Raw genomic sequence first — 26365 nt, 5'->3', positions numbered from 1 at the left:
GAATATGAAGTCTCTCAAGGAAAGAGAGCCTTTTTCTAATTCACCCAAAGGTGCAACATGAGCTAGCGGTGGCCCTGGTGAAAGAGCCCCACATGGGCTGATGGGAGGAGCAGGGTTTGACGTGCACAGTGGAACTGCCAGGGAGACGAACTGACTGGAAGGAGCGAAGGTGTCCTGGGGCAGGCAGGTTAGGAATGTCCTTGGTGCCCTAAACTCTGATTGAACTCTCAGGCTCAGATAGGTACACTACAGCCATACCTTTCTGAATGCACCCTCCATTGGTCTGTGGAGTCAACACCTGTGCTCTTGGTTCTTTCTTCCAGAGGGAGATTCGTTTTCCCAATCCCTGGGACCCTCTCGATCTTACCAGGAACCAGGCCGGAGACTCCACCTTATCCGCCAGCATCCTGGCCATGCCCACTACCACCTCCCTGCTGCCTACCTGTTGGGCCCTTCCCGGAGTGCAGTGGCTCAGCCCCCACGACCTGCTCCCTTCCTACCATCCCAGGAGCCAGGCACGGGCCCTCGGCACCACCGCCTCCCCAGAGCTGCACATCCCCGGGCTCCAGGCGAACAGCAGCACCTGGCAGTGGCCCAGCACCCCTATGCACAGGGCTGGGGGCTGAGCCGCCTCCGATGCACCTCGCAGCACCCTCCTGCTTGCCCAGCGCCCCCACGCCGGGCCAGGCCTCATGACAGCAGCGGGTCTGGAGAGAGCTACTGCACAGAACGCAGCGGCTACCTGGCAGACGGGCCAGCCAGTGACTCCAGTTCGGGGCCCTGTCACGGCTCTTCAAGTGACTCAGTGGTCAACTGCACAGACATCAGCCTGCAGGGCATCCACGGCAGCAGTTCTACCTTCCGCAGCTCCCTGAGCAGTGACTTTGACCCCTTGGTATACTGCAGCCCTGAAGGAGAGCCCCGGGGGGAGGAGACTCAGCCTGGTGTGACCTCTCGGCCCCGTTCTTTGGACTCAGTGGTGCCCACAGGGGAAACCCAGGTTTCCAGCCACGTTCATTACCACCGCCACCGGCACCACCACTACAAAAAGCGCTTCCAGTGGCATGGCAGGAAGCCTGGCCCAGAAACTGGGGTCCCCCAGTCCAGGCCTGCTGTTCCCCGGACACAGCCCCAGCCAGAGCTGCCTTCTCCTGCTGATCAACCTGCCCGATCCAACCCAGCAGCACCTTCAGGGGAGCTCCCCAACACACAGCGGCTCAGAGCCCTCACAGAGCCAGCCCCGGGCCCAGCTGACACCTCCAGCCCCAGCTCCAGTCCCAGAGGCCTCTTCCACTTGCAGAAATCCAGCCTCCCTGTCCGACACTCACAGAGGAGACGACGAGGGGGTCCCTCAGAGCCCACCCCAGCCTCTCGCCCTCAGGACTTGACTGCACACCCACCGTGCCATATTTTTCCCCATTATGGCCCCAGCCTGGCATACCCATGGTCCCCAGAGGCCCATCCATTGATCTTCGGACCTCCAGGCCTGGACAGGAGGCTGCTACCAGAACCCCCAGGCCCCTGTTACCCAAGTTCACAGCCAGTGTGGTTGTGTTTGACTCCACGCCAGCCCCTGGGACCACAGCCACCTGGGGAGGGGCCTTCCGAATGGAGTTCTGGCACCCCAGAGGGCAGGCCATGCCCTTACCCACACTGCCAGGTGCTGCCAGCCCAGCCTGGTGAGTTTTCAGGGGAAGCAGGTGTGGTGGGGAGAGGAAACGAGAGCGGGATATTGCAGAACAGGTAAAGTCAGCCAACAAGGAGTGGGTGGAAGCTGAGAAGGGTACAACAGGGGTGACTTTCAAAATACTGAACAACCGCCATAGCATAGGATGCTGGTAGGAGCACTGTGGCTCTGCCAGGTGTTACTTCTTTAGTTGCCAGATCATAGGGAGGTCTCAGGGGAGGTACTAGTGTGGCTGAGACATCAGAAAGCACTTGGCGTGGTTTGGGGCAGCAGCTCACATGGAATTGTTTCAATATTTTAATAATTGGTATAACTTCTTTGTACCAGAAGTGTTCCTTGCCCTTGAAGAGAGTATGGAAGAGAAATAATTACTGATAACCATAATACTAGGCCGTATGAGAAGAGCTGTGTGAATGAGGGGGAAAAAAAAAGTAGAGATCATGGGTGGTTCCCAGCAGCCTTGTGGGTCCGTAGGTTTTCTCCTTTCTCCTGGGGTAAGACAGCAACTCTGTTTCCCTTCTAAGCTCCGTTGTCAATAAGGCTGACCTCATTTCCTTGGGGGGCCCAGTGCATCCCTGCTACTATATTACAACCAATGGTGATAATGTAAATCAACTTTAATTTGGTATTTATTTGCTCAAATCTGTCTCCGCCTCTTCCAGAGCCCTCTTCTTCTTACTCTTCCCCATCTTCTCTCATTGTGTAGATGACACAGCTCTTTGCTTATTGCCATCGCTAGGAGGACCACTCCACCCCAAAAGGGGACCCAAAGGTCCAGAAATATAAGAACTCAAGGTCTAGGAATCTTACAGGTTGGACCTGAGAGCTGCTATCATTCATTCATTTCTTCCCTCCTTGTTTCTTTCTGTATTTTAGGCTTGCTCTGTGTTAGGTTCCAGGGTAGGCTCTGAGGACATGGAACTTGTCAACCAGAAGCTCCAGGTTCATGGGGAGACAGGCATGCAAACAGTTACAGTACAGAAAATAATCGTTTCCATAGAGCCATGTAATGTAAGCTTTGGCCACGTATTTGATAATTCCATTTGAACCCTTCATGTGTGTACTTCCAGTGCTGTCAGTGCCAGACTGCCACTTCCCCTCTCTCCCAAACTCAGAACTTGTTTCAATGCCTCCCTTTTACCTGCTCCTCATATCCTATCAATGCCAGCTTCTGTTAACTGTCTCTCTGCTAACTTTTTCATATTCTCCTCCAGTACCAATGGCCCCTGCCCATGTCTTAGGTGCAGCCTAAAGTTTGAGGCGGGAGACTCCTAGCTCTTCCTTTCTGTCTTATATGGTCATGAAGGCAGGGCACTACGCATCCAGCATTATGCCCTATAGAATTGTGCAGGTCATTTACCCTGCTCACCTACCCCTCATACAGCTGCCAGGGTCATCTTCTTCAAATGAACTGTCCAGAATCTTCAAATGTTCTGTTTTATTCACAGTAAAGAAAAATCCAGACTGGTTTGGCCTTCCAGGCTTTTTAGTACCAGCTAGCCCCTAGCTTCCTTCCCAACCTTACTTTCCATTCTTCCCCTTCCCTTCCTGCCTCATGCTGTAGCCAAACTGGGTAAACACTTCGTGCAGTTCCTGCAGCCCAGAATATTCTGCTGCCTTCCTGTTCCTATAAATCCAGTTCTTACCTATTCCTGAGGACCAGCTGATTTATCTTCACTTTCAGGAAGCCCTTCCTGATTGCTCCACTTGGACATGATCTCTCCCCTTCTTCAATTCATCTCTTATGACTCCAGTCCTGTCCACTGGCATAACTGCAATTTGCATGCACACCTTCTCTCCTACAAAGTTGTCAGGTCCCTGCTTATTTATTTATTTATTTTTTTGTTTTCTGTTGGGCACATGATAGTAGGCCAGATTCAAGAGTACTTAATAAATATTTTTTGGATGAATGAATAAATACCAAGTATTGGTAACATACTAGTTGCTATATATATTTCTCTTTATCTAGATTTGTTTTCTCTCCCTTGTGTCCCAACTGGGGCCCCTCTCAGCTTTCAATCTAAATATCCCTCTGGACACATTCCCTGCTCCTCCCTCTCTGTGGTTCCTTCCCAGCCGTACTTTGCTGCAGGTGGAAAAAGCAAGAGGCTGGCCTGACATTCAATGACCTCTTTCCTCCCGTTTCTCTAAACGCAGGCTCAGAGGAGGAGCTTGAGGAGCTGTGTGAACAGGCCGTGTGAGATGTTCAGGCCTAGCTCCAACCAAGAGTGTGCTCCGGATGACTCAGGGCCCTACCTGGCACAGAGTCCTGCTCCTGAGAGAAGAAAGGACCTCAGAAAACACCCCTCTCTTTGCTGTACTTCCTGGAACCACTGGAAGAAGAGTGGTGATGGTGGGTGGCAGGAGGTGTTGTTTCCTGCTGCCAGCTCCAGATCTTGTCTGCAGAACACATCTGCAGTGCAGCAAGTCTGTGTCCAGCCAGGCAACCAGCTGCTGCCTGTGTGGACTGGCTCCCTTGAAGGCTGTTTTTTGAGAGCAGAAAGCTAGGAATGGGTAGATAGGTGTTATAATGGTGCTGCTCCTACCCTCAGCCCCAGCAGGTCTCCCTCATCCCAAGCCTCATGTTCATACCAGCCAGTGGGTCCAGCTGAATGCATGCATCTCCTTCCTTGGGTGAGTGCTGCACGCCAGCTTTGGCTTCTCCCAGGTAAGGCTGCTGCATCAGCAGCAACCCTGGCTCTTACCATTTTCCTTCTCTCCAAAAGGATCAGGAGCATTGGCGAGCCCTGAGCCCTAAAAAGCAGAGCTCTGCAGCTTCTCCAGGCAATGTCTGCCCTGGTGCATAAGGGAGGATGTTTTTTCCCTTCTTGTCCTTAATTGTCTGATTCACTATATTAGGTCAGAGGGGAGGCTTTAGGAAGCCAGGGTGTGGAGTTCTGTCCCCAAGGTGGTACAGCACCTTGAAGAACCTGGGATGAAGCCTCTGATTTCCAAACTCCCTTGTCACTCCAGGAGCCCCAGTTCCTCTAGGGGCTGGCGCTGGTGATAGGGAGAGGGAATAACTCTTCCTTGGAGATCTCCTATCTCAAAGTCTCAAAGTAGGCGGAAAGAAGATTTCTGCTAGACTTCATCTAGGAAGAGGGAGGATGGAATGAAGGTAGAAAAGGTAGAATTAGAGCTGAACAAGGACAACAGGGAATTCTTCTCTGGGAGTTTTCTCTCACAGCAGGACGGGGAACAGGGGGAGAGCAAAGGAAAAGCAAAGTGGGACCCTTGGGGTTAGATGGCCCAGAGGCCCAGCCTCCTAATAGAAGCCATACAGGTCAGGGTAAGCCATGCGAGAGTGGAGTTGCAGCAGGAAGTCTGGCCTGGGCAGCTGGTACCAAGTGGGCAAGGGCTGAGGGGTTTCCTTAGGGTGACATTCACCCCAGGGCAGCTTGACCATTGCTGGCCCCTCTAGCATTATCCCATTTGGAATGTGAATGTGGGAGCAAAGTGGTCATAGGACCCCACCTGGGAATCTTCTTCCCTCAAAGTAAGTGGGGAACTAGCACCTAGGCACCCACATGGGTATTTATATCTGAACCAGACAGAAAGATGCTTGAATCAGGCACTATGTTGAGAAATGTATTTATTTGCTAATATATTTATCCACAAATGAAGTCTGGTCTCGTGTTTTTGTTCTGTCACAACTGTCACTCAGGGTAATGACTTCATCTTCTGCATCAACAGAAATAAATTACATCTGATATCAGAGGCTAAGCTCTGATTTATGAAAAGATAGGGTAGAGTGGTGGGCTTGGCAACAAGAATGGGTTTGTAAGCCCCTAAAAGCATGGTTTAGTGAGATCAGGGGAGGAGAAAACATGGCTGGATTCTCACTGTGGTTCAGTTGTTTTCTACATTATTGCTGTACTCTTTACTTCCCGCTCTAATTTATGATGTTTCAGTGACTTTCTTTGTGGCCCTGGGTAAATATTCTGTGCTTCATTTTTTTCCACCCATAAAATGGGCTTACTTCGCAGTGGTTGCAGAGCTCCACTGAGATAACATAAAGGAAAGTATTCAGTGCCAGAGAACATCCCAACCCCAGTCACAGAGCCCATCTGAACACAGCATGAGACATGCACAAGACAGGCCCGCCTTGAAGTAGCTCAGTCTCAATTAGGCCTGTTTGGGAGGGTGGAACAGCAGGGCCTGAAACTATTTATATCTCAAAGCTTCAGTTCAGATAAACACAAATGACTGTGCTCTGCCTACACGCGGGACCTCGGAAGATCAAGAGAGCCGGTGCCGGGCGAAGGAAGAATTCCGCGGGGCCCGGGGAGGCCTTGCTTTCATCCTCCCAAAGCCCTCCCCGCTCCGCCTCTCCGGGAAAGGGCTGGCAGGGGTAGTGGTGGTCTGCTGCCCAATTCTGAACCAGAGAGCGACATTTAGCTTCCTATAGGGTGAAATTAAAAAAAAAAAAATCAAAAGGACGCAATCTCCTACAGATGTTCTGAAGTAAAGGAGCTGTGTCTAAATGCTAAAAGCTGCACAAAGCGTAAATTATCGGCTGGAACGAGGAAACGTACGTAAAGAGTTTTAAAAAATAATTAAGCAGGCATTTTTCCGCCGTGCGTTCACGGCCGGCATTCCTGCGGACGGCCAATGGAAACCCTATCAAGCCCTCGCCGTCAGGAAGGAGGCGGGGCTGTCCCCGGCTTTCTTTCCGTCTCTGCAGAGATAATCCAGAGGGAGACAGTGGACTCTCTGGCCCCGCGCTTTTACAACGGGCAGACAAAAGAGAATCTCGGCTGTCACCCGGGAGCCTCCCAAAGGGCCCGCGGCCTGGTGCCAGCGGCCTAGATCAAATGGCCCGCGCCGCCCGGTTCCGGCCCGCGCCGCGGCACGCTCTCGCGCAGGCGCCACCGCGCCGCCCCTCCCCCACAGGCCCCGCCCACAGGGCCAACGGCCGCGCCGGCCTCGCCCTCGCGCAGGCCCAGGTGGCGGGGGCGCGCGCCGGCCCAGGTGACTCCCGGCCGGCCCCGCCTCCGGGCGGGAGAAACCATCTCCTGAAGCGGGGGGAGGGGCGGGGCTCGCGGCCTTACACACCGGAAGAGGAAGTCTGAGCACCGGATGTGTCGGGCATTCTGGGTAATTCGCTGTTTACTTCCCGTGAGCGAGGGGTCTGTGGCACAGTCGCTCGTTGTTCTTCCATCGGAGAGGATGGCTCTGGAGACGGTGCCGAAGGACCTGCGGCATCTGCGGGCCTGTCTGCTGTGTTCGCTGGTCAAGGTATCCATCTGGGACGTGGTTTAGTCGCGGTGGGGGACCAAGCTGGGGGAAAGAGGGTAGAACGGGGCTCCGGGATAGTGGAGAGAAAGGTAAGGGCCAGGCCGCCGGGGGTGGCAGGCGATGTGGGGGAGCTGCAGGAGGTCGTTGTTTATGTCGGTAGGAAAGCAGGCAGGTTTGGCAGCCGTGGGCACGGGCGGTCTTACATGCTTTGGAATCCTCAGCTCTTAGCACAGGGCTGACCCCTTAACAGATGTTCGGTGAACTTCTTTTGGAGCCGAAGTACACCGGGAGTCAGAGGAGGGTGGGAATCTGCAGCTGAGGGAGTAGTCGTAGGGTGCCTGACCCTGAGGAGACTAGGCAAGGGAGTAGGTAAAACGCCGTTGGGAACGAGAGAGGAAGGAGTGTGAGGGTGGCACTCAGGAAGGGGCTTCTGGGAGTGGTGGGTGGGGGACCTGGTGAGATAGAGCGAACGTAGAAAGCCGTCTCCTTGACCAGGTAGAAGTATTGAGAAAGCTCCTGTTTTTGGCCTTGTCCGTGCTCACCTCTCTCCTTTTTTCCCCCTCCCAGACTATAGACCAGTTTGAATATGACGGTTGTGACAATTGTGATGCATACCTTCAAATGAAGGGTAACCGAGAAATGGTATATGATTGCACCAGCTCTTCCTTTGATGGGTAAGCCCCTTTAGATTCTTTCCTTCCTTCTACATTCCCTCTGCCCCCACCCTAACCGACCCACCCTACCCCACCCCACCAAGTAAATGTGGGGCAGGCTTTTGAGACCTAATCATAGTTGGTCTCAAAGTTACTTTGAGACACACTAGTCCTATGCTGTCCAGTACAGTAGCCACTACCCACGTGTGGCATTGAGCACCTGAAATGTGGCTGGGTCAAATTGAGATATGCTTTAAACGTAAAATGTACTACCCTGGATCTCAAGGGCTTAGCGCGAAAAAGAATGTAAAATATCTTAATAGTCTTTGTATTAATTATATGCCTAAATGATAATACTTTGGATATATTGATTAAGTGAAATGTATTATTGAAATTAATTATACCCGTTTGTCTTTACTTTTTTAAACATGGCTGCTAGAAAATTTCAAATGATTTGTGCAGCTTTCATTATATTTCCACTGGACAGTTTTTCACTGGAATGTTAGCTCATTAATGGTAGGGAGTTTGTTTACCTTGTGTGCCATAATATGGCATAGGGCCTGGAAGGTGGTGGATGCTTAATAAATGTTTGTTGAATGCATGAAGATCCATTTTGAAAATGAAGAAAAAGGAAGGTACGGTAACAGTAAACGATTGCCCCAAAGCTGATGCTTTTAGAGAACTGTAAGAGGACCTATAAGAAAAGTTTTCGCTTGGCAAGATTGTCCAGTGGGGAGAAAGGGAAGTGAGAGAAACATAAGTGGCCAGGTTTCAATTTTCCTTCCTCAAGGTAGGAGCCAGAGGGCAGTGTTCTTTGGGGGTTAAGGAGGTACTAAGTTTCTTTGGGCCTCTAGGCCAATTAAGAGTTTATGCACAAACTGGCCCAAACCGGATACTTGCCAAGGTTCCCTCAAGGTGGGCCAATTCCATACCTTCTTTGATTTCCTTTAAGGAAGAATAAGGGATTGGGCAAAAGAGAGGTTGTCGTGGGACCTTTACTTCCTACATGTGCATGTACAGACTCAGGTAGATACTCCAGTCCCTAGTGCTAGCAAGTGAACGAAGGGACTCCCATCTATGGGTGAAGTTCTGTGTTGGCTGCTGTGAGAGATGTCAAGAGTTACACAGTGAGGGGCTGGCCTGGTGGCACAGCAGTTAAGTGCGCACGTTCTGCTCCAGTGGCCTGGGGTTCGCTGGTTCGGATCCAGGGTGTGGACATGGCGCCGCTTGACAAGCCATGCTGTGGTAGGCGTCCCACATATAAAGTAGAGGAAGATGGGCACGGATGTTAGCTCAGGGCCAGTCTTCCTCAGCAAAAAGAGGAGGACTGGCAGTAGTTAGCTCAGGGTTAATCTTCCTCAAAAAAAAAGTTACACAGTGAGATACTTACTAGTAAGAGAGACACAGTGTAAAGTTTTGCATATTAGAGTTAAAAAAATTGTAAAATGTACATAAATTTACTTTTTTGTGTGTGTGTGAGGAAGATTGGCCCTGAGCTACCATCTATGCTGATCTTCCTCTGTTATGTATGTGAGTTGTGCCTCAGCATGGCTGGTGAGGGGTGTAGGTAGGTGCGCAGGATCCGAACCTGCGAACCAGGGCCACCAGAACAGAACGTGCTGAACTTAACCACTATGTCATGGGGCCAACCCAAAAATTTACCGTTTTTAAGTGTAGAATTCAGTAGTATTAAATATATTCACATTATTGTGCAGCCATCACCACCATCCATCTCCAGAACTTTTGTCATCTCATTTCCTCTTCCTATCAGCCCCTGGCAGCCACCATTCTACTTTCAATGGATTTGACTACTCTAGATACTTCATATAAATGGAATGATACAATATTTGTCCTTTTGTGACTGGCTCATTTCACTTAGCATAATGTCTTCAAGGTTTATCCATGTTGTAGTGTGTGTCAGAATTTCCTTGTTAAGCTGCATAATCTGTTGTATGTATGGACCACATTTTGTTATCCATTATATACTGATGGACAGTTAGGTTGCATAACAGCCACCATTTTGGCTGTTATGAATAATGCTGCTGTGAACGTGGGTTTACAGGTATCTGTTGAGGTCCCACTGTTCACTTGTGGGTATATATCCAGAAGTGGAATTGCTGGATCATTCTATGTTTAATATTTTGAGGAACCACCATACTGTTTTCCAAAGTAGCAGTACCACTTTATATTCCTACCAGCAGTGCACAAGGGTTCCAATTTCTCCACATCCTTGCCAACACTTATTTTCTGGTTTTTGATAATAGCCACCCTGTTGGGTGTGAAGTGGTATCTCATTGTGGTTTTCATTTGCATTTCCCTAATGATTAGTGATGTTGAGTGATCTTTTCATGTGCTTATTGGCTATTTGTATATCTTTGAAGAAATGTCTGTGCAAGTCCTTTGTCCATTTTTTTATCAGGTCGTTTGCTTTTTTGTTGTTGAGTTGTGGGAGTTATTTATATATTCTGGTGCTTATTGGCTTTTGAAGAGTGAGTATATCACAGGCTAAAGGACATCAGAGGAGGGGTAGATGAACTCAGCATATGAATCAGACTCTTAAGGAAAGAAGTACAGGATTTTTGAGGAGGTTGAGGTGAGAGAGGCAGAAAAAGCATTCTAAACAAAGAGATTGACTCAAGCAAGAGCATGGAGTGGGAAAACCAGGGTATGTTTGGAGAATGGTGAGAATTGTTTAGGTTAAGTCATAAGATTGGATAACAGGCGCTGTAAGGCTAGAAAGATAGTGGAGGAGAGAGGAGAATGTGCTTTTGGCCAGGCGAATGGCCGGCATACGTGCCTACCCCAGGTCAGTCTGCTGGGCCAGGGCAAGTATTACCCTACTCACCACCCCTGGAGGTGGGGTCAGTTCACTCAAAGCATATGGCTGAGAATGTGGGATTTGCATGGGGAGAGAGGCTCCCCAAATAAGAATCCAAGATTGCTGCAAGAGGAGAGGGAATGGTTTGAGGAGGCAGTCAGCAAATATCAGTGCCTAGAAGAGTCCTGTCCCAAAAGGCATCAGTAAGAGTTTGAGTGAGTGAGTGAATGACAAAGATAACCCCCAGCTTCTGAAAGCACCTGATGCACACCTGTTAAGTAGCAGGCTTCTAGCCCTTGCGTAGCCTTTCTGTTGCCTGTGCTCTTGGATCACAGCTACGCTGGGAGGGACTCTTAGGATAATGAGAGCTAATGTTTATGTAGCATCTGCTCTGTGCTAGGTGTGTTTCGTGTATTAGATCAGCCTTTGAGTCTTATCCTGATGAAATTCTGAGAGGTCTCCATATGTGTGCCAGACTCTACAGCTCATTAGAGGCAGAGCTTGGCCAAGTCTAACTTATTTCTGGTAGAAGGACCCATTGTTTTGAGTCACCCTCCCCTTGACACTAGACCGCAGCCCCCTAGTGGTTGTGTTGGTTGTAATCAGTAACACTGGCCATCTACCTCTAAAGCTATCCTGTTTGCCAGGGAATCCTTGGGCTAAGGATGTTTTTGAGCCTGGTGAGATAGTCTTTTGGCGGTGGTGACTGATGAGAGGGACGTAAGTGCAAAGGACCTTTGTCAGTACCAGCTTTGAGTCAGCCCCTTCCCAGCATTAGAACTCAGTTTCCCCTGCTTTCTAGTAGAGACTCAAAACTTGGCTTTTGCATATGTTTCCTCTCCCAGCACTCTTGTGCTGGCTGGGAACAGTAAAGAGGGCAGCTCCCGTGGTCTGTCTGTTCTCTAGTAGGGGAGCCTCAGGCTAATTCTGTTTCTTTTCCCTTCCCAGAATCATTGCGATGATGAGTCCAGAGGACAGCTGGGTCTCCAAGTGGCAGCGAGTCAGTAAGTATCTCCCTTTCTCCTTATCCTAGTTGTGTTGTTGTTGCTGTCTCTCGGGTCCAGTGGGGGAGTCTTAAATCAGGGTAAGTGGTTTCAGAGGGAGAAGGATGGGGTTGTAGGAGAGAAAAGGAAAGTGCCCTGTGCTCTGTCATTTAACGCTTGTAGCCAAAGGTAGTGATTGCTCTTCTCTTGGAGTGGGAGCATTTCTTTCATTTTTAGTTTAAGCCTCCATTTGGTCTTTAGTCTTAACTCATTCTTATTGCAATCTCTTTTCTTCTCTCTCAGGTAACTTTAAGCCGGGTGTATATGCGGTGTCAGTCACTGGTCGCCTGCCCCAAGGTAATACTAGTCATAATGATAGTCAATGTTCATTTATTGTGCCAAGCTCTGTGGAAGTCCTTTATGTGAATTAATGCCAGTTCTCACAACTCTGCGAGGTAAACTAGGCACACACAGGTTAAATAACTTGCCCAAGGTCACCCATCAGGTAAGTGAGGAGCCAGAATTTGAACCCAGGCATTTTCGCTCCAGAACCCTTGCTTTTGATGACTACAATGTGTCTCTTTTTCTTCTCATTCGTACCAAGTCATTACCAGGCACTAACCTGGGTCTTCAGTAGTAAAAAGCTGACCAAGCAGGACTATTGAGCAGTCTAGGAACTCCCGTTTGCTTAGCCCCACCCCTCCACCCCACCCCAGCCAAAGTGGCAGCTGAGGGACCTTTCCTATCCTTCAGAATCCTGGAATCTTCTTCCCTCATGGAGCTGTTTTTTATTTCCTGCCACAGGAATCGTGCGGGAGCTGAAAAGTCGGGGAGTGGCCTACAAATCCAGAGACACAGCTATAAAGACGTAGCAAGATGCATGGCTGCCAGTATCTTTGCTCCCCATCTCCTGCCTCTCCTTATTTTTTGTTGTGGAACTAAATAAGCAGAGCTTCAAATACTTCCCACTCTCCAGTTCTGAGACTCAGCGGACCGTTGAGAGAGCAGTACAGCATGTCCCTGGGCCATTTTACCTTCTTTGGACTACTGGTGGGGGTGGGAGGGGTTTGGATTGGTGGATTAACAGAGACTGAATTGGTTGGGGTGTAGGATGCTGGTTTTCCTACCCACAGCCCAGGGCTGTGCCCTTGTGCATGGGCAGGAGTCTGGGTCAAATGCCAATAAACATGAACCCCTGAAAAGGTTCTTAAGCCCACGAGAGATGCCTCGTTTCCTTCTTTTCTCTTAGCTGGGCACAGTAAGAACCGGTAACATAGTGGTTAAGTTTGCACACTCCACTTCAGCGGCCTGGGGTTCACGGGTTTGGATCCTGGGCGTAGACCTATACACTGCCCCTCAAGCCATGCTGTGGCAGCATCTCACGTACGGAATAGAGGAAGATTGGCACAGATGTTAGCTTGGGGACAATCTTCCTTGAGCAAAACGAGGAAGATTGGCAACAGATGTTAGCTCAGGGCCAATCTTCCTCACAAAAAAAAACCCACCCCACAAAAGTTGCTTTGTAAGCACCTTCTCAGAGCAACAGAGGCTCTTTTGCTCCCCATTACTCATCTCTGAGCTCCAGGGTTACCGCCTTTTCAGTGTGCTTCCTTGCGTCTTGTTGGAAGCTCTGCTCTCCTGAGTCTAGGCAACCCCATGGGCCTGGTAGTCCTGGTGTCTGGCGGTTGTAGCCATCTGCCCTCTAGACCCTCAGCAGGTGTCCCTTGAAATAATAAGCCTTCTTTGTATTCTTTGACCCTTGGCCAGGTTTAATACTTTTTTTCCTTGTCTGTTTTCTTCTTTTTCCTGCTCTTTCTATGCCTTAGGCTAGTCAGTGGCACTCATGACCTCCCTCTCCCCCATTCACATCCCTCTGTATTCCCCTAAGGAGACCCAGCCTCAGGTGGCTTTTGCGTCTTGGTCTGGCTAGTTTGTACTTCCCCTCCCTTTCTTCTCTGGCCTAGGAGGGACCTTGAGTGATGTCATGTTATTGGCCAACGTGACTTACTTGTTTTAGAGGTAAAAATTTACCATAAATTCTCATTTACTTAAATTTCCACAAAAATCCTGTCAGTATCCCCATGATTTCCCTTTTTTTAAACACATTAGAATCACCTGTAATTTATTATTTTCTTTAGATTGGTGCCTGAGCCGTTGCCAATCTTTTTTTTTTTCCTTCTCCCCAAAGCCCCCCAGTACGTAGGTGTGTGTTCTAGTTGCTGGTCCTTCTGGCGCTGCTGTGTGGGATGCCGCCTCAGTGTGGCTTGATGAGCGGTGCCATGTCCACACCCAGGATCCAAACCAGGGAAACCCTGGGCTGCCGAAGCAGAGCGTGAAAACTTAATCACTCCACCACGGGGCCAGCCCCTCCCTGTTTCTTGTTCTCTATCTATAAAACAAGAATGAGTATACTCTGTCTACCTCAGGAATGTTGCAATTATAAAAATGAAGCAATGGGAAAAAAAATTCCGTAACTTAAGTTTTATAAAAGGTAAACTTCGTTTGCTGTCCTTTTATTAGCCGTTCTTCAATATATGTATGTGCACAATCAACCAAAATAGTTGGGGAGGGGCCGGCTCCGTGGCCGAGTGGTTAAGTTCGCACGCTGTGCTGTGGTGGCCCAGGGTTCGGATCCTGGGCGTGGACATGGCACCGCTCGTCAGGCCACGTTGAGGCGGCATCCCACATCCCACAACTAGAAAGACATGCAACTAAGATATGCAACTGTGTTCGGGGGGGGGGGTTTGGGGAGATAAAGCAGAAAAAAAACAAAAAGAAAAAAAAATAGTGGGGGAAATACCCAGAACCACCAATGCAGGGTAGCTCTGACTCATTGGCAAAGGTGCCTGCTCTAGGGCTTTGTGTCTCTTAGCCACCTGGTGTTGCTAGTGAGTCAGTGTCTCCTTACCTGTGGCCTGGAGTGTGGGGGAACAAGGGAGAGATGCTGACTCTCCCCTGACCCGCTTTCCTCGTCCTCTCATAAGCCCGTGGGAAGGAAGCTGGGACTGGCTCAGGCCGCTCATGTCACCACTCACAGGTCCTCCTCAAACCAGAACCATTTTCTTTGGTGCCTTCAAGCTCTGAGGGAATGGTCTGTTAACCCAAATTCCACCTGAGTTTTTCAAAGGATTTCCCCTGCCCAGCAAACTGAAAGAGCTCCAGGGGTGCTGGTTTCTGTCTGATTTCAATCTGGAAGGAGCCTTGGGAAGCGGCCCCACCAGGCTAGAGCTTAAGTCCTGGAGGGAAGAAGTGGGTTTCAGCAAGAGTGCCTAGGCCATGCAGCCAACACCCAACTTTCACTGGCTTTCTCAAAAAGTCCCTTGGAAATCCCCGCTGCTGTCCTGTGTGTCTGACCCGGACGTGGCTGCTTGGTGAGAATGGAAACAGTTGTGGGGAGGGGAGGCAAGAGGAGCTGTGCACAAATAACCACACTCAGGCTGCCTCAACCCCACACTGAGCTGGGGCCCTAACTGTCAGCCTCGCAGGAAGCGAAAGACATAGGCACTGATGGTTGTGGGGGAGGGGGACCAGTTGCAGTGACCGGATTTCACGCAGTTCCAACTGGATTCTGCCTAGAAGCTGCTTCTGAATTTGCTTTCTTGCTTTCTTTGGTCTTTGAACCTGCTTGTGGTGCCACTCAGCAGCCCAGATAGGCAATAAAGTGCTGGATCCCCATCCCTGGCTGGGAGCCCAAAGAAGCTGAAACAGAGACCATTGGTTCTTCAGGGCTCTTTGGGAGTGAGCAGTGCTGTGTGGTAGAAAAGGTTTCAGGAGCTGGTACTGCTGCCCTGCTCTCCGCATGCGTGAGGGCTATGCCCTGCCCATTCTGTCTGTCAGAGGTCCAGCCCCATTCTGACTCCTGAGGTCCCATATCTGCCCAGCGTCTTGTTTGTTCCCTTGCTCAGTAGTTTGGCTTCTTTCCTTCAGAAAGGCAAGGCTCCTCCCTAGTTCAACAAGGACAGACTCAGGTCAGACAGATTAGAAACAGTAGTGACCAGGCTGCCTTCCCCTTGCCTGCTTATTGCTCATTCTCCACTCGCCTCTCACCACAGGCTGTGGGGTTAGGGTCTCTCCCCAAAATGGTCTAAGTGGCAGTGCATTGCCGAGTGCAGCCTCCAGCTCAAGGCAGGGTTTGGTAGCTGATAGAACAAGGGTCAGAACATTCTGGTCTTGGAGGGGAGCAGTTTCCCCAAGAGTAACGGGGATGGGCTCTTCAAGTTTGGGATTGAGGCCTCCCCTCTGGGCATGGCCATTACCTTCTTACTCCCAACCTGTCTATAACCTGTTATTCAAGCCCCCTCCCTGCCACCTGATCTCTGTGTGTGTGTGTGTGTTGTGTATACAAGAGACAGGTAGGTAATATTTAAGAACAGACTAATAACATCTTTGTCTGGAAGTCTGGTTCATGTTTATTATCAGTAAACCCTTCATTTAAATAGCATTTTACAGTTGACAAAAGGGCTTTCACATCCATTATCTTATTCAATCCTCACAAAACCCTTGTGTCATAGTTAACTTCCTAGGTAGTAATGAAGAGTTAAAGTGACCTGGTATGATCAAGTGGTGGAGCCTTAGCTCAAGAAATACATTGCCCACACCCAATTTAGTGCTGCTTACTGTTTCCGACATAGTTATCCCCAAACGCAGCAGGTTTGCTCCCTTCGTGAACATCCCACAGAACCAGCGTGAGGCCTTAGCTTGTTGTTGCGTGAAAGTTACACGACCCTACACATTGAGCCCCCCTGACCACCATACTCTGACCACCTACATCTCTGGTCCCTAGGTCTAAAATTAGCTAAAGAGAGGGAGGCAGTGTGGGGAAATGGCCCAGGGAAGAGGTCCTCGGGATTTACTCAAGGAACCGTGTGCAGAGCATTGGGAAACTGGTCCAGTCCTTCTCCAACTCCCACCTCGCTGCATCTTCTCTTCCACTCCAGCAGCTCTTAGGTATCTGCCAGTCTGAGCTCCATACTCCCCAAACTCTCCTGCTTTTTTCTACTCACCACATCCCTCCATCTGCAGCCCAATTATGGCACCTTTGTGCTCCACTGGCACACAGACTCGTGTGATAAAAACACGCACATCCAACTAGGGGCCTTGTCCCTGCCTGCCAGCCTTGCTGCCTCCACCACCCATTAGTTGTGACTTTTCCAACTCACTTTACTTCTTTAAAATGAAGTTTGCCCCTTAATAAATGCAGGTGACAAAACTCTTGTGTTAGGTGGCAGGATAGTGGTTATCTGTGAAAGGTGGGGGTGGAAGAAGGCATGAGGGGCTCTTAAGGTGTTGGTTAGGTTTGTTTCTTGATCTGGATGCTAGTTACATAGGTCGGTTCACTTTCTGAAAATTTATTGAGTTATACACTCATGATTTGTTCACTTTCCTGTTTGTACATGATATTTCAAATTTAAAAAGCTCACTTAAAGGGGCCAGCCCTGTGGCTGAGTGATTAAGTTTGCACGCTCAGCTTGGTTAGCCTGGGGTTTGCTGGTTCAGATCCTGGGCATAGACCTATGCACCACTCATCAGGCATGCTGTGGCGGCATCCCACATAGAAGAACTAGAATGACCTACAACCAGGGCATACAACTATGTACCAGGGCTTTGGGGAGAAAAAAAAGAGGAAGATTGGCAACAGATGTTAGCTCAGGGCCAATCTGCCTCACCAAAAAAGCATACCTAAAAAAAAACTCACTTAAAGATGCAGTTGGTGGCAGGCCCTGTCTTTAACTTAGGTAAAATAATTTGAGAGCTGTAAACTACTAAGTGTATCTAAGGAATTGTCATTATCCAAAGTTGTCCACCTCTAGATAAATTCTAGGTAAGTGTGGCAAGAATGTCATCCCTCTGGCATGGTTGGGCAATGGATGTTCCAACACGTCTTTCATACATAAATATATCAAAACAAATAGTTTCCTTCAAGTACCATGGCTTTGTATTTTCATCTCTCTTTCTGTTCTCTCACTTTTTATGACATTTTGTTTTTAAATATGTATTTCCTTGCTATTTGGATATGACATTCTGGATGTGATTTAACCTTTACTTGGCTCACAGTCATTGTTATAAACCTCCATTTTTGCATCATCTGGTGAAATGGTTCTGGGACTGATTATTTTTCCACCTCTTGGATTCATGTCAGCCTGTCAGCTGTCACTTCTGCTGCTCATGTGTGGCTGTCCCCCTTCCAGTCTTTTTTGAGCTAGGAGAACAGACAGCCGTGCTGGGTAAAAATTGCTGAAGGGGGGCTGGCCCCGTGGCCGAGTGGTTAAGTTCATATGCTCCGCTGCAGGCGGCCCAGTGTTTCGTTGGTTCGAATCCTGGGCGTGGACATGGCACTGCTCATCAAACCACGCTGAGGCAGCGTCCCACATGCCATAACTAGAAGGACCCACAACGAAGAATATACAACTATGTACCGGGGGGCTTTGGGGAGAAAAAGGAAAAAAATAAAATCTTTAAAAAAAAAATTGCTGAAGGGTGAGCCGGTAAGGCTTAGACTGAAGAAGAAAGCACATGACTGCCTGCCTGGGCCTTGGGTCTCAGAGGCCTTCACCAGTGGGAGGGTGAGGTCCAGAGTGTTGGGCTGTAGAAAGAGTGAAGGCAGATCACACAGAGAATGTGAGCACTGGGAGAGTCGTGACTTAGGCTAGGCCCTCACTTTAGGGGTGAGAAGACTGAGCCCCAGAGACAGTGGTCAGAAGTCCAGAGGGTGTCACTGCTACTTCGTATGTCCTACACTGCTTGGCTCAGCGCCTTTTGCCTACAGATTGCTGTGTTTCTCTTTGCTGTAAGATTGCAGGAAGCAGGAACTGAATGCGGAGAAAAGAGCTCAGTGCTGCTGGCACCAGGATGCCAGATCCTTTGAGAAATATGATGGAAAACATCTCCCCTCTAGATCTCCGCTCTCCTATTCTCAACACTCGCCCCAGAGTTGGGGGCAGGTATTCTGGGGTCATGGACAGAGGACTTGAAGCCCAAACTTTCCTTGGGGAGTCCACCCCACAGCGGAGGGAGGCCTGGGCATGTAAGAAGTCAGATAGCAGGCCCATTTCAAGAACTCCTGTGCGCCTCCTGACTGTGCGCTCTCCCTCCTCCAAACTGAACTCTTGTGCTACGGAGAGAACTTGAGGGAAGGTAAGGAACAGCTTCAGGCACCAGGGTGGGGGAACCCAGCTTCTCTCCAGAATGGAGTCCTCATTCCTTCTTCCCCAAACCCAGCAACTGCCACCCTTTCAACCCCTCCCCCCGTCCCGGAAAATACCTGGAAGGAAGTGAGTGCTCTGGGGCCACTAGCCGGAAGAGGGGTTTAACTGTCACCTTGTCTCTGGGGGGTTGAGTAGCAGAGGGCAGAGAGGTACATGCAAATCCATGCTTGGGAGAGAGAAAGAACTCCACGAAGAGGGTGGCAGCCAGCGCCCAGCCTTCTTCCTGGGCTTGTGGTCCCAGCAGGGGCTGGGGAGGCCTGAGGGAGTGATCACAGGCCCTGGGAGAAGCCAGCAGCTGCCCCCACCCTGTGCAGGCAGCTCCAGCACTGGCACTTTCTCTGGGCAGCTGAGTAGACTCACTTCCTCAGCCCTGCACCCCAGGGGAGCAGGGAGATGGGGGCGGGGTCTGGAGCCCAGTAGAACCAGGCAGGAAGATAAGGGGATGGAGGAGGTTGAGGTTGGCACTTCATGTCCCTGGTGAATGAGCCCAAGGAGAGCGTGTCTATTCTGCTTCTGCAGCAGGAGGGGCTGAGCTTAGATTGGAAGGACCCCTCTGGCCCCCGCACCTCCCCTCCCTCATTATAGACACCAGAGGCCAGAATTGGGAACCACATGGTGTCCCTGCAAAGAGATCTTTAACAGCAACTGGGAGGCAAGAATATGAATGAGAAGCAGCCCTGGGCCAGCGCTTCTACGATAATAATATATTAGTATGGCATTTACCAGATTCAAAACTGGCCACCTCCATCATTGCATTTGACCCTCAATACTGTCCTATGAGGCATTATTCCCCTTTCATAGATGAAAAAACTGAGTTTCAGTTATGTTATTTGCCCAAGGTCAGTGGCCAGGCAAGCCTGCACTGGTGTTTTAGTCCTATGGCCTCCCTTTCATTTGGCCCTCCCTTTTGTTCTGCCCCGGCCTGTGGGGATCTAGGGCCCATAACCAGGCAGGAGTGAGGGGGTCCTCCTTGTCTTCCTTTTGCTCCCTTGAGTCCCAGCCTGCAGGTGGGGCTCTTGGGGGTGTGGGTCTACTGACTTCAGCACCACGTCTTTGGGGATGAAGGCCCCAACACCTCCCTGGGCTCACTCACCCTTGACCCTTCCTGGAGGGCTTGTGCCCCTGCTCGTCCCCCACACCCATTTTGCCTCAGGCCTCTCACCTCCTCCCTCCACCCCACCTCCAGCCACAGCCCCATGACGTGGCTGCCTGCACCCCATTGGCTGGCCTGGGAGCATTTGCCCTTATTTGGCCAGGCCGGCTCCAGGCCGGGCCTCCACCCCCAGCCCAGCCCCCGCAGGCCTGTCTCTCTCACTTCATCTTTTTGAGGTTTGGCTCTGGGGCCCTGGCGGGCGTCGCTTCAAAAGCACTTTCTGGTTGAGTCACTTTTTAACGGCTCCAGTGCTGTGAGCTGCTGCTGCTGCTGCTTCTGCTGTGGCTGCTGGGGGACCCTGGCCTGCGTGGCCAGCCCTCCCCCACCTGACTGCCTACTAGGCTCTGAGGGAAGGGGCTGGGTGGCCATTCGCTGTGGGAGAGATTCTGCAGACCACTTGGTCACCTGTTAGACCCCTCTGCCCCCTCACCCACAAGCCTGGAGGCAGGAAGTCTGCCTTGAGTTCCCCCCACTGCTTTTTCCAACCCGCTTCTCTGGGTTTGTGAGCCTGCATCTCCACCATCTGTTGAGTATCCCCTCTGAAGTCTGCCAGGCCTGGTCCTTTTGGGAGCACTTTGAATAGTGTCTCTTAGGGGGACAGAAACGAAATGCAGACTGTTGGCCGATTTTCAGGAAGGTGAAACTTAACCTCGCGAGTTTCCGGTTCCTCATCTCTGAGATGGGGACACCATCGTTTACATCACTGGGTCAGCATGATGATCAAATGAGACTCAGATTGAATGTGTTATATAAAGTTCTCTAGATGCCTCAGCTGCTGCCCTTCCCCCCAGCTCCGTGGAGGTGAATGAAGAAACAGCCCAGAAGAGCTCACAGGGCCGTCCTCACAGAGCGCTCTGTTCTTTCCACCCTTCACCTTCCACTTTTCCAGGAGTCGCTGGGATGTGAGGAATCCTGTGGAGGGCAGGATGCTTGCAGGAGGAAATAGACCAAGGGATCACCCCCCACCCCCAGCCCTTTGCCCCTCCTTCCTAGCCAAGATGAGGGGAGGATTCTGCTCAGGATCTTTTCCCAGCCACCTGCCTTCTCTGAGCTATGGGTGCTCTGCCCTTGAGCCAGCTGGGGAAGTCCATGGGTTGTCTAGTGGCTGGGCTGGTCTTGGAACACAGGGCTTGCTACTTCCTCCTCCAATATCCCTGGGGCCCCTGGCTCTTGGGGACTTCCTAGAGTATAAACAGGTCCTCTGGTCAACCTCCTCTTCAATTTTGTAGATGAAGAAACAAAGGCTGGGGGTTGGGGGACAGATTCAGTGACTGGTCTAAAGTTACACTGCAGATAGCCACAGCAGAGGGGGGGTGGGGCAGGCAGACCAGACCTCTAGTCTCCTGCCTCCTAGTTTTGCCCTCTGCTTGGTGGTCCTGATGTTGGGAGTAAGGAGTTAGGCTGATGAGGGATCGCCAGCTCTCGGGACACACACACACACACAATTTATTTGTAGCAGTTTAAACTGGGGCAGGAGTAACTCTGCAAGTGAAGCCAGGCACCTGTGTGTGGAAAGAGCCAGGAGGAGCTTTCTTTCATTTCCCTGCTTGTGTCCCTAGGAGATCCCAGTGGAGGACGCTTCTGGTTTCATGGCCACTCCCACAGCAGTGGTCAAGGTGGCCTTCCTCACACCCACACCTCTTTTCCTACCCAGACCACCCTGCCTCTTCCCAGAGGCTGTGGACCAAACCCTGAACTTGGCCCTAACTTGCTTTGTGACCTCAGGCTGCCTTCTGCCTCTCCCTGGGTTTGCAGCTCAGTTTCCTGACTCAGGCCAGCTTGCTGCCCGACCTTGCTGCTTAAAAGGCCTTGGATACTGTGATCCAGAGAGCTGAGCCAGAAGCCCATCCCAGAGCAGAGCTGGCCTCCCAGGGGGCACTGCAGCTGCCCCTGGCGATAGTAGAGCAGGAGAGCATGAAGCTAAACCTGGAGGGTGTCTGGACCGTGCAGGCAGGGCTGAGGGAGAGCCTACCCACCCTCCTCATCTGAGGCTCTCAGCACTCCTGGTGCTCCCCAAGGCTCTGAGATGAGTCAGGGACTGTCCTGGGTGCTGAGATGACCTCTGCAGGGCATAGGGCTGTCCTAGGTTCAAGAGGCTCTTCCTTATCTCAGCACCTGCTTCCCTTGGCGGCTCCTCCAAGAAGGGCGGTGAAAGGTTCCAACATTTGAGACTATTGACTCCAAATGTCTTTAGCCCCATTTTGCAATACTGGGGGCTCAGTTTCCCTCCTTTGTGGGCAGGCCTGCCCCCAACTCTGGCTCCCCTGAGGGCGGGCCTGCTGTGCCTTCTGACTTCCTGTTTGCGAGTGGTTAGGTCCTGTGGCTTCTCTCTTGTTGTCTCTTCACAAGACAGGTTATCTGGGCTGCCATCTCCGCCTGCCTGCCGAGTAAGGGCCCCAGGCCCCTGCAGCTGGAGAGCAGGCTTAGTTTTCTTCTCAGCCTTCATGTGCCACCTTTGTCATTTCTCCCACTCTAGGCTTGCTCTCCTTGCAGGTGTTAGGTCTTCAAAAGACCATTTTCTCCTGTTTCTCCTCTTTGTCTGGTCAGCTTCTACCCTCTCTATCTCCTCTCCTTCCATGCCCTCTTCCATCTGTATTCACTTCCTCCAGGAAGCCTTCTCTGATGGGTGCCCTGTGACTCTGAGGTTGCACTCCAGCATCCATCAGTCCAGCCCCCTGGGCCCCTCACCCCCACCCAGGACTAATTTGCCCTTGTTGCTATAATTTTGTAAGATGTAGGGATGTGTGGAGGTGTTACGTGTGTTCTACTTCACTCCTTAGATTCAGTGCTCGCTCAAGTAGGAGCCAGCGTCCCCATCAGACCTGAAGCTCTGGACCTGCTTTAGGGACCACTGCTCACTCACACCGACACAGAAAACTCTCAGACCCTGCATATCTGTGTCTCGCCTATCAGATTGGGAGTCCCTGAAGCTGGGTCCTGTGTCCTTTTCTCCTCAGGCTCACATTTATCTGCCCATAGCCTCAGCTTGGCGCGTGAAGATGCCTGTCCCAACGGTCAGTGAGGCTGGGGTGGGAGTAAGGGATAGTGAGCCTGGGATCTCCCAGGATCCCGCCCAGACTCCAGTGGCCTCAGCTGTCTCACCAATTTGTCTTGATGCAGCTGCCCCATCCCTACGCCTTCTAATTTTGGTCCCTACTCTTTCTCCCCTTTTGCTACCTCTGAGCAGGAATCTGATCCCTGGACTAAGAATGTCAGAACTGGAAAGGACCATGGAGGACATTTTATAGCAGAGTCCAAGTGAGCCAAGGCTGCCCAGTGAGTGCCTGGCTGAGCCTGGACTTACCACAAAGGGGCAGAGTTTGAAGAATCCACTTGAACTCCTGTCTCCTCCACAAAGAGAGGCCTCCTCTCTCAGCCACCTCTTCTCTCGGCCATTGACCATCATCCAGGGTTTAATTTCTCTCATCACGAGGAACTCAGGCAGCAGGCAGCTTTGGGGGCAGGAGTGCAAGTCACGCCTCTCTCACAGAGGTGGCTGTGTTCTCAAGCCGTCCTCAACTCACTCTCATCACCCTCCCAAGCACTGGCCTCACATTCCCGAGTGAGCTTTCCTGGGCGTTTGCGGGGAGAAGGCAGGTGTGTCCAGGAGTGTGCAGCAGGGCTTCCTCAGGTGTGTTTGTGGGCCTGAGCTGGGGTGTCACCTACTGTGTGTCTGTGTGGCTCTGGGCCTGCTGTACCTCTCTAGAAAGGAGACTGTGAATCTTTTGGGCTCTTTTGACCCTGCGTGTGTGCATGTGTGTGCGCGCGCGCGTTCAGGCACCCACTGCTCTTCCCTCAGTCACCTGCCAGTCAGTCACACAGGCCACACACGTGGGTTGTGCCAGCCTGGAGCAGGGCTTCCAGTCCAGCACTCCTGTTCTACTTACCTGGGTGGTTCTTATTATCTCTGCATCCTCATCCCAGGCCTGGCCCCTTCCTCATCCTTGATTGTGTCTCTGGCCTTGTTCTGTTTCTTCTGGTTTGAGACCCAGCAGAGCTGGGAGTCATCGCTGGGCTGGGGGAGAAGTCCAGGTACAGGGACCCTGAGCCCCACTTCAGTTCCATCCCTCTTCAACCCCAGCCTCAGAGTGGGAACCAGCAAAAAGCCCAGCCCCTCCAGAAGCCTCCTGACCCTAGAAGCTCTGTGGACACAGAGGCTAGACCTCAGACTCTCTCCTTGAGGAAAAAAAATCAGTGGTGGTCTTTGGCCTTGGGCATTGAGGGCATACAAAGGAAAAGTAGCCTCTGTTGTCACAGGGCAGCAGGCATCAGGGACACCCCCACCCTGCTCACGACAAGAGAGGGGCTGGGTTAGAAACTGTTGAGGGATGAATGTGGCCCTCAGAAGGAACCTCAGGTCTGACTTGCCACAGGTCACATGCTGAAGGAGTCTATGGCAGAGCTGGGCCCCAAAGCCGGGCCTCCTGGCTCCCAGTCTGTGAGATTCCTTTGCTGGGACAAAGCACATCTGAGGTGATGATTCTTGGGGCACTCTAAGCAGAAGGTGGGGAGGCAAGATGCTCTTGGAGGAGGGGCCCTGAAGGGTGGGGGTCCAGGAACCCAGGTTACTGCACAACTTTGATATTCTTATCCTCTTATCGCCTGGGGCAGCCACTTCCCCTCCACCCAGGTCTGCAGCAGCGGTGGTCTGTTAAAGGAGTACTGTCCCATTTCTGGGCAGCTCACTCTCCTCACCGCTGTCTCTTCAGACATTAGGCACTGAAGGGCCCTGTTCCCCCTTTCTTTGTCCCATTTAGGGGCCAACTTTCCAGGTTGAGGGCTGCCCTTCCTTAAGGAAAAGATGTGAGGCAATCTCCCTCTTTGCTGCCCTCTTCCATGCCAACCCTCTTCTGGGCCTGAATCGGAGAGTTCCCTGAAGTCTTTGTGGACCTGACCCTGAGTGGGGGACCCAGAGGAGAGGCCTATGGCCTTCAGGGAAGGAGTCACTGGGTGAATGTCATCCACTCCTCCTCCCCCTCCCCTAATCTATTCCTTTGGATTCCAGAGCCAAGCCCACTGACAGGCTTGGAGAACCTTGAGGAAAATGTGTGGCCCGGATCCAGCTCACCCTTGCCCCCAGCCCAGACCCACGCCTTGTTCCCCTCCCCCAGCCAGGGGCCCTGGGATGGGCAGCTTCCTGCCTTCCCCATGGGGAAAGCGGGGGTGGCATGCAGGTGGGCGGGCCCCTTGCCCACATCCGGTGGCTGCCAGAAGCTCCCCTGGAACATCTTTCCCTCCATTCCTCCAAGCCCAATGGCACCCATGCCCTGCCTTAGACCCTGGTCCTTACCACTGTTCTGCCCTGCCCTCCCATCCCCACAGGCCCTGAGAGAATCATGAACACCCAGTTTAGCATCAAGAGGCCCACCTGGCCTGTGTGACCCCCATACTGTGCTGAGGGCACAGGCCTGGTCTCCTTCAGGCTGGGGCTGTGGGAGGGGTGGCTTTGTGGGGTGCCGAGGGCAACTGACTACATGGAGGGTATTGAGATGTGCTGGCCCGGACCCCCCCTTATGCATCTCTACCTCCATGGCCCCTCTGGGCAGCACATATAGAGGAACCATGGCTTGGTCAGAAAGCCACTGCTGTCCGGAAAGGAAGGGAGTTTGCTGGGCTGGGGTCCGTGGGGGTGGGGCTCAGAGAAAAAGTCCTTTTCTTGTCCTGGAATTCAGGACTTCGTGTTTTGGGCACTCACTGAAGGTCTTGAGAGGGAGTCCTTGCCTCCTGGAGTCACTCTGTGCCCTAAGTCAGTCTCAGACACTTGAATCATCCCCTGGAGCTGGTGCCATGGGGGAAGGGCAGGCCCGGGGTCCCGGAAGCCACCTGCCCAGGGTGTGTGAGATGGTCTCTTCAGCCCCCCTCCCGCCAATACCCAGCCTCGTCTCTGGTTTCCTGTCAGTCTGTCCTCCCCAGGGAGGGGAGGGGCGCTAATCTCCGCTGTGGTGTGGGGGCGGGCTCCAAGACCGTTGGGCGCCCTGAGATCTGGCCCACGTGGCCTCGGGGTTATAAGCCCTGCCCGCCCTGAAGGGAACCCCACTTGGGAGCCTGGAGCGCAGGACTTGCTCCCTTCAGCCCTGCAGCATCAGGTAAGGGTCCGAACTTTCACTTCAGCCCCAATCGGGCTCCTCGACTCTGGGCCTCAAGGGGCAATGAGGGGTTGGGGTTTCGGGCCCTGGGTGGAGAAGCTTTCGGGGAGGCTTCAGGGGCTTGGGTGCCAAGGCTTACTAGCAAAGCTCTAGGCAAAAAGGTGCAATAACGCTCAGATCTACTGGCCTTCATAGTGGCACAACTCTTCAAAATCCTGGGCCTTGACTTCTCTCTAGATGAGGAAGGTAAAATGGCTCCTGGCCCCCAGATGAAGAAAGAGGGGTTCAAGGTTTCAAGGGACAGGGGCCAGAGAGTAGGGTGGGAACGGCAGAGGGTGGGCAGAGGCTGAAAAGTGGGATGTGGTGTCAGTGAGAGGCACTAAGTGTCTCCCGCCGCCCAATATGGCTACCATCTCCGTTGCAATAGCCTTGGGCGCCTGCCTGGGGAGTTCCCGGGCAGCGAAGGAGTCAGGGCCTTGGGCTGGTGAGGAGGTTGGGGACTGAGGCCTTGGCGGAAGGAGGCTGTGCCTGCCTCAGGTGGA

At 51.8% G+C, this 26365-nt stretch overlaps 2 protein-coding genes and 1 long non-coding RNA gene across 5 annotated transcripts in view; 2 read left to right on the top strand and 1 right to left on the bottom strand.

Moving 5' to 3' along the window:
- Positions 1–5310, top strand: part of RNF43 (ring finger protein 43) — a 59951-nt gene extending 54641 nt beyond the window's left edge. For all 3 annotated transcript variants that reach the window (XM_070562274.1, XM_070562276.1, XM_070562275.1), the window contains 2 exons: positions 324–1679; positions 3845–5310. In XM_070562274.1, coding sequence (XP_070418375.1) covers positions 324–1679; positions 3845–3888 — 1400 coding nt within the window. In that variant the 3' untranslated portion in view covers positions 3889–5310. The remainder of the gene's footprint in view (positions 1–323; positions 1680–3844) is intronic.
- A 1261-nt stretch (positions 5311–6571) lies between these two features.
- SUPT4H1 (SPT4 homolog, DSIF elongation factor subunit) lies at positions 6572–12598 on the top strand. The gene is made up of 5 exons (XM_008512855.2): positions 6572–6925; positions 7493–7599; positions 11345–11400; positions 11683–11736; positions 12184–12598. Exons 1-5 carry the CDS (start codon positions 6767–6769, stop codon positions 12249–12251), a joined length of 444 nt encoding a protein of 147 aa, XP_008511077.1. The 5' UTR covers positions 6572–6766; the 3' UTR covers positions 12252–12598.
- A 3166-nt stretch (positions 12599–15764) lies between these two features.
- Positions 15765–25648, bottom strand: LOC139074070 (uncharacterized). Its single transcript, XR_011523400.1, has 3 exons — positions 25433–25648; positions 23625–23752; positions 15765–20649 (listed from the first exon to the last, which is right to left on the bottom strand). It is a non-coding gene; the product is annotated as an uncharacterized lncRNA (long non-coding RNA).
- Positions 25649–26365: the final 717 nt, after the last annotated feature.

The sequence above is a fragment of the Equus przewalskii genome, chromosome 10 (assembly GCF_037783145.1).
Source record: "Equus przewalskii isolate Varuska chromosome 10, EquPr2, whole genome shotgun sequence".
NCBI lineage: Eukaryota > Metazoa > Chordata > Mammalia > Perissodactyla > Equidae > Equus > Equus przewalskii.
The sequence above is the reverse complement of the archived record's forward strand: the minus strand, read 5'-3'. Positions and strand labels throughout refer to the sequence as shown.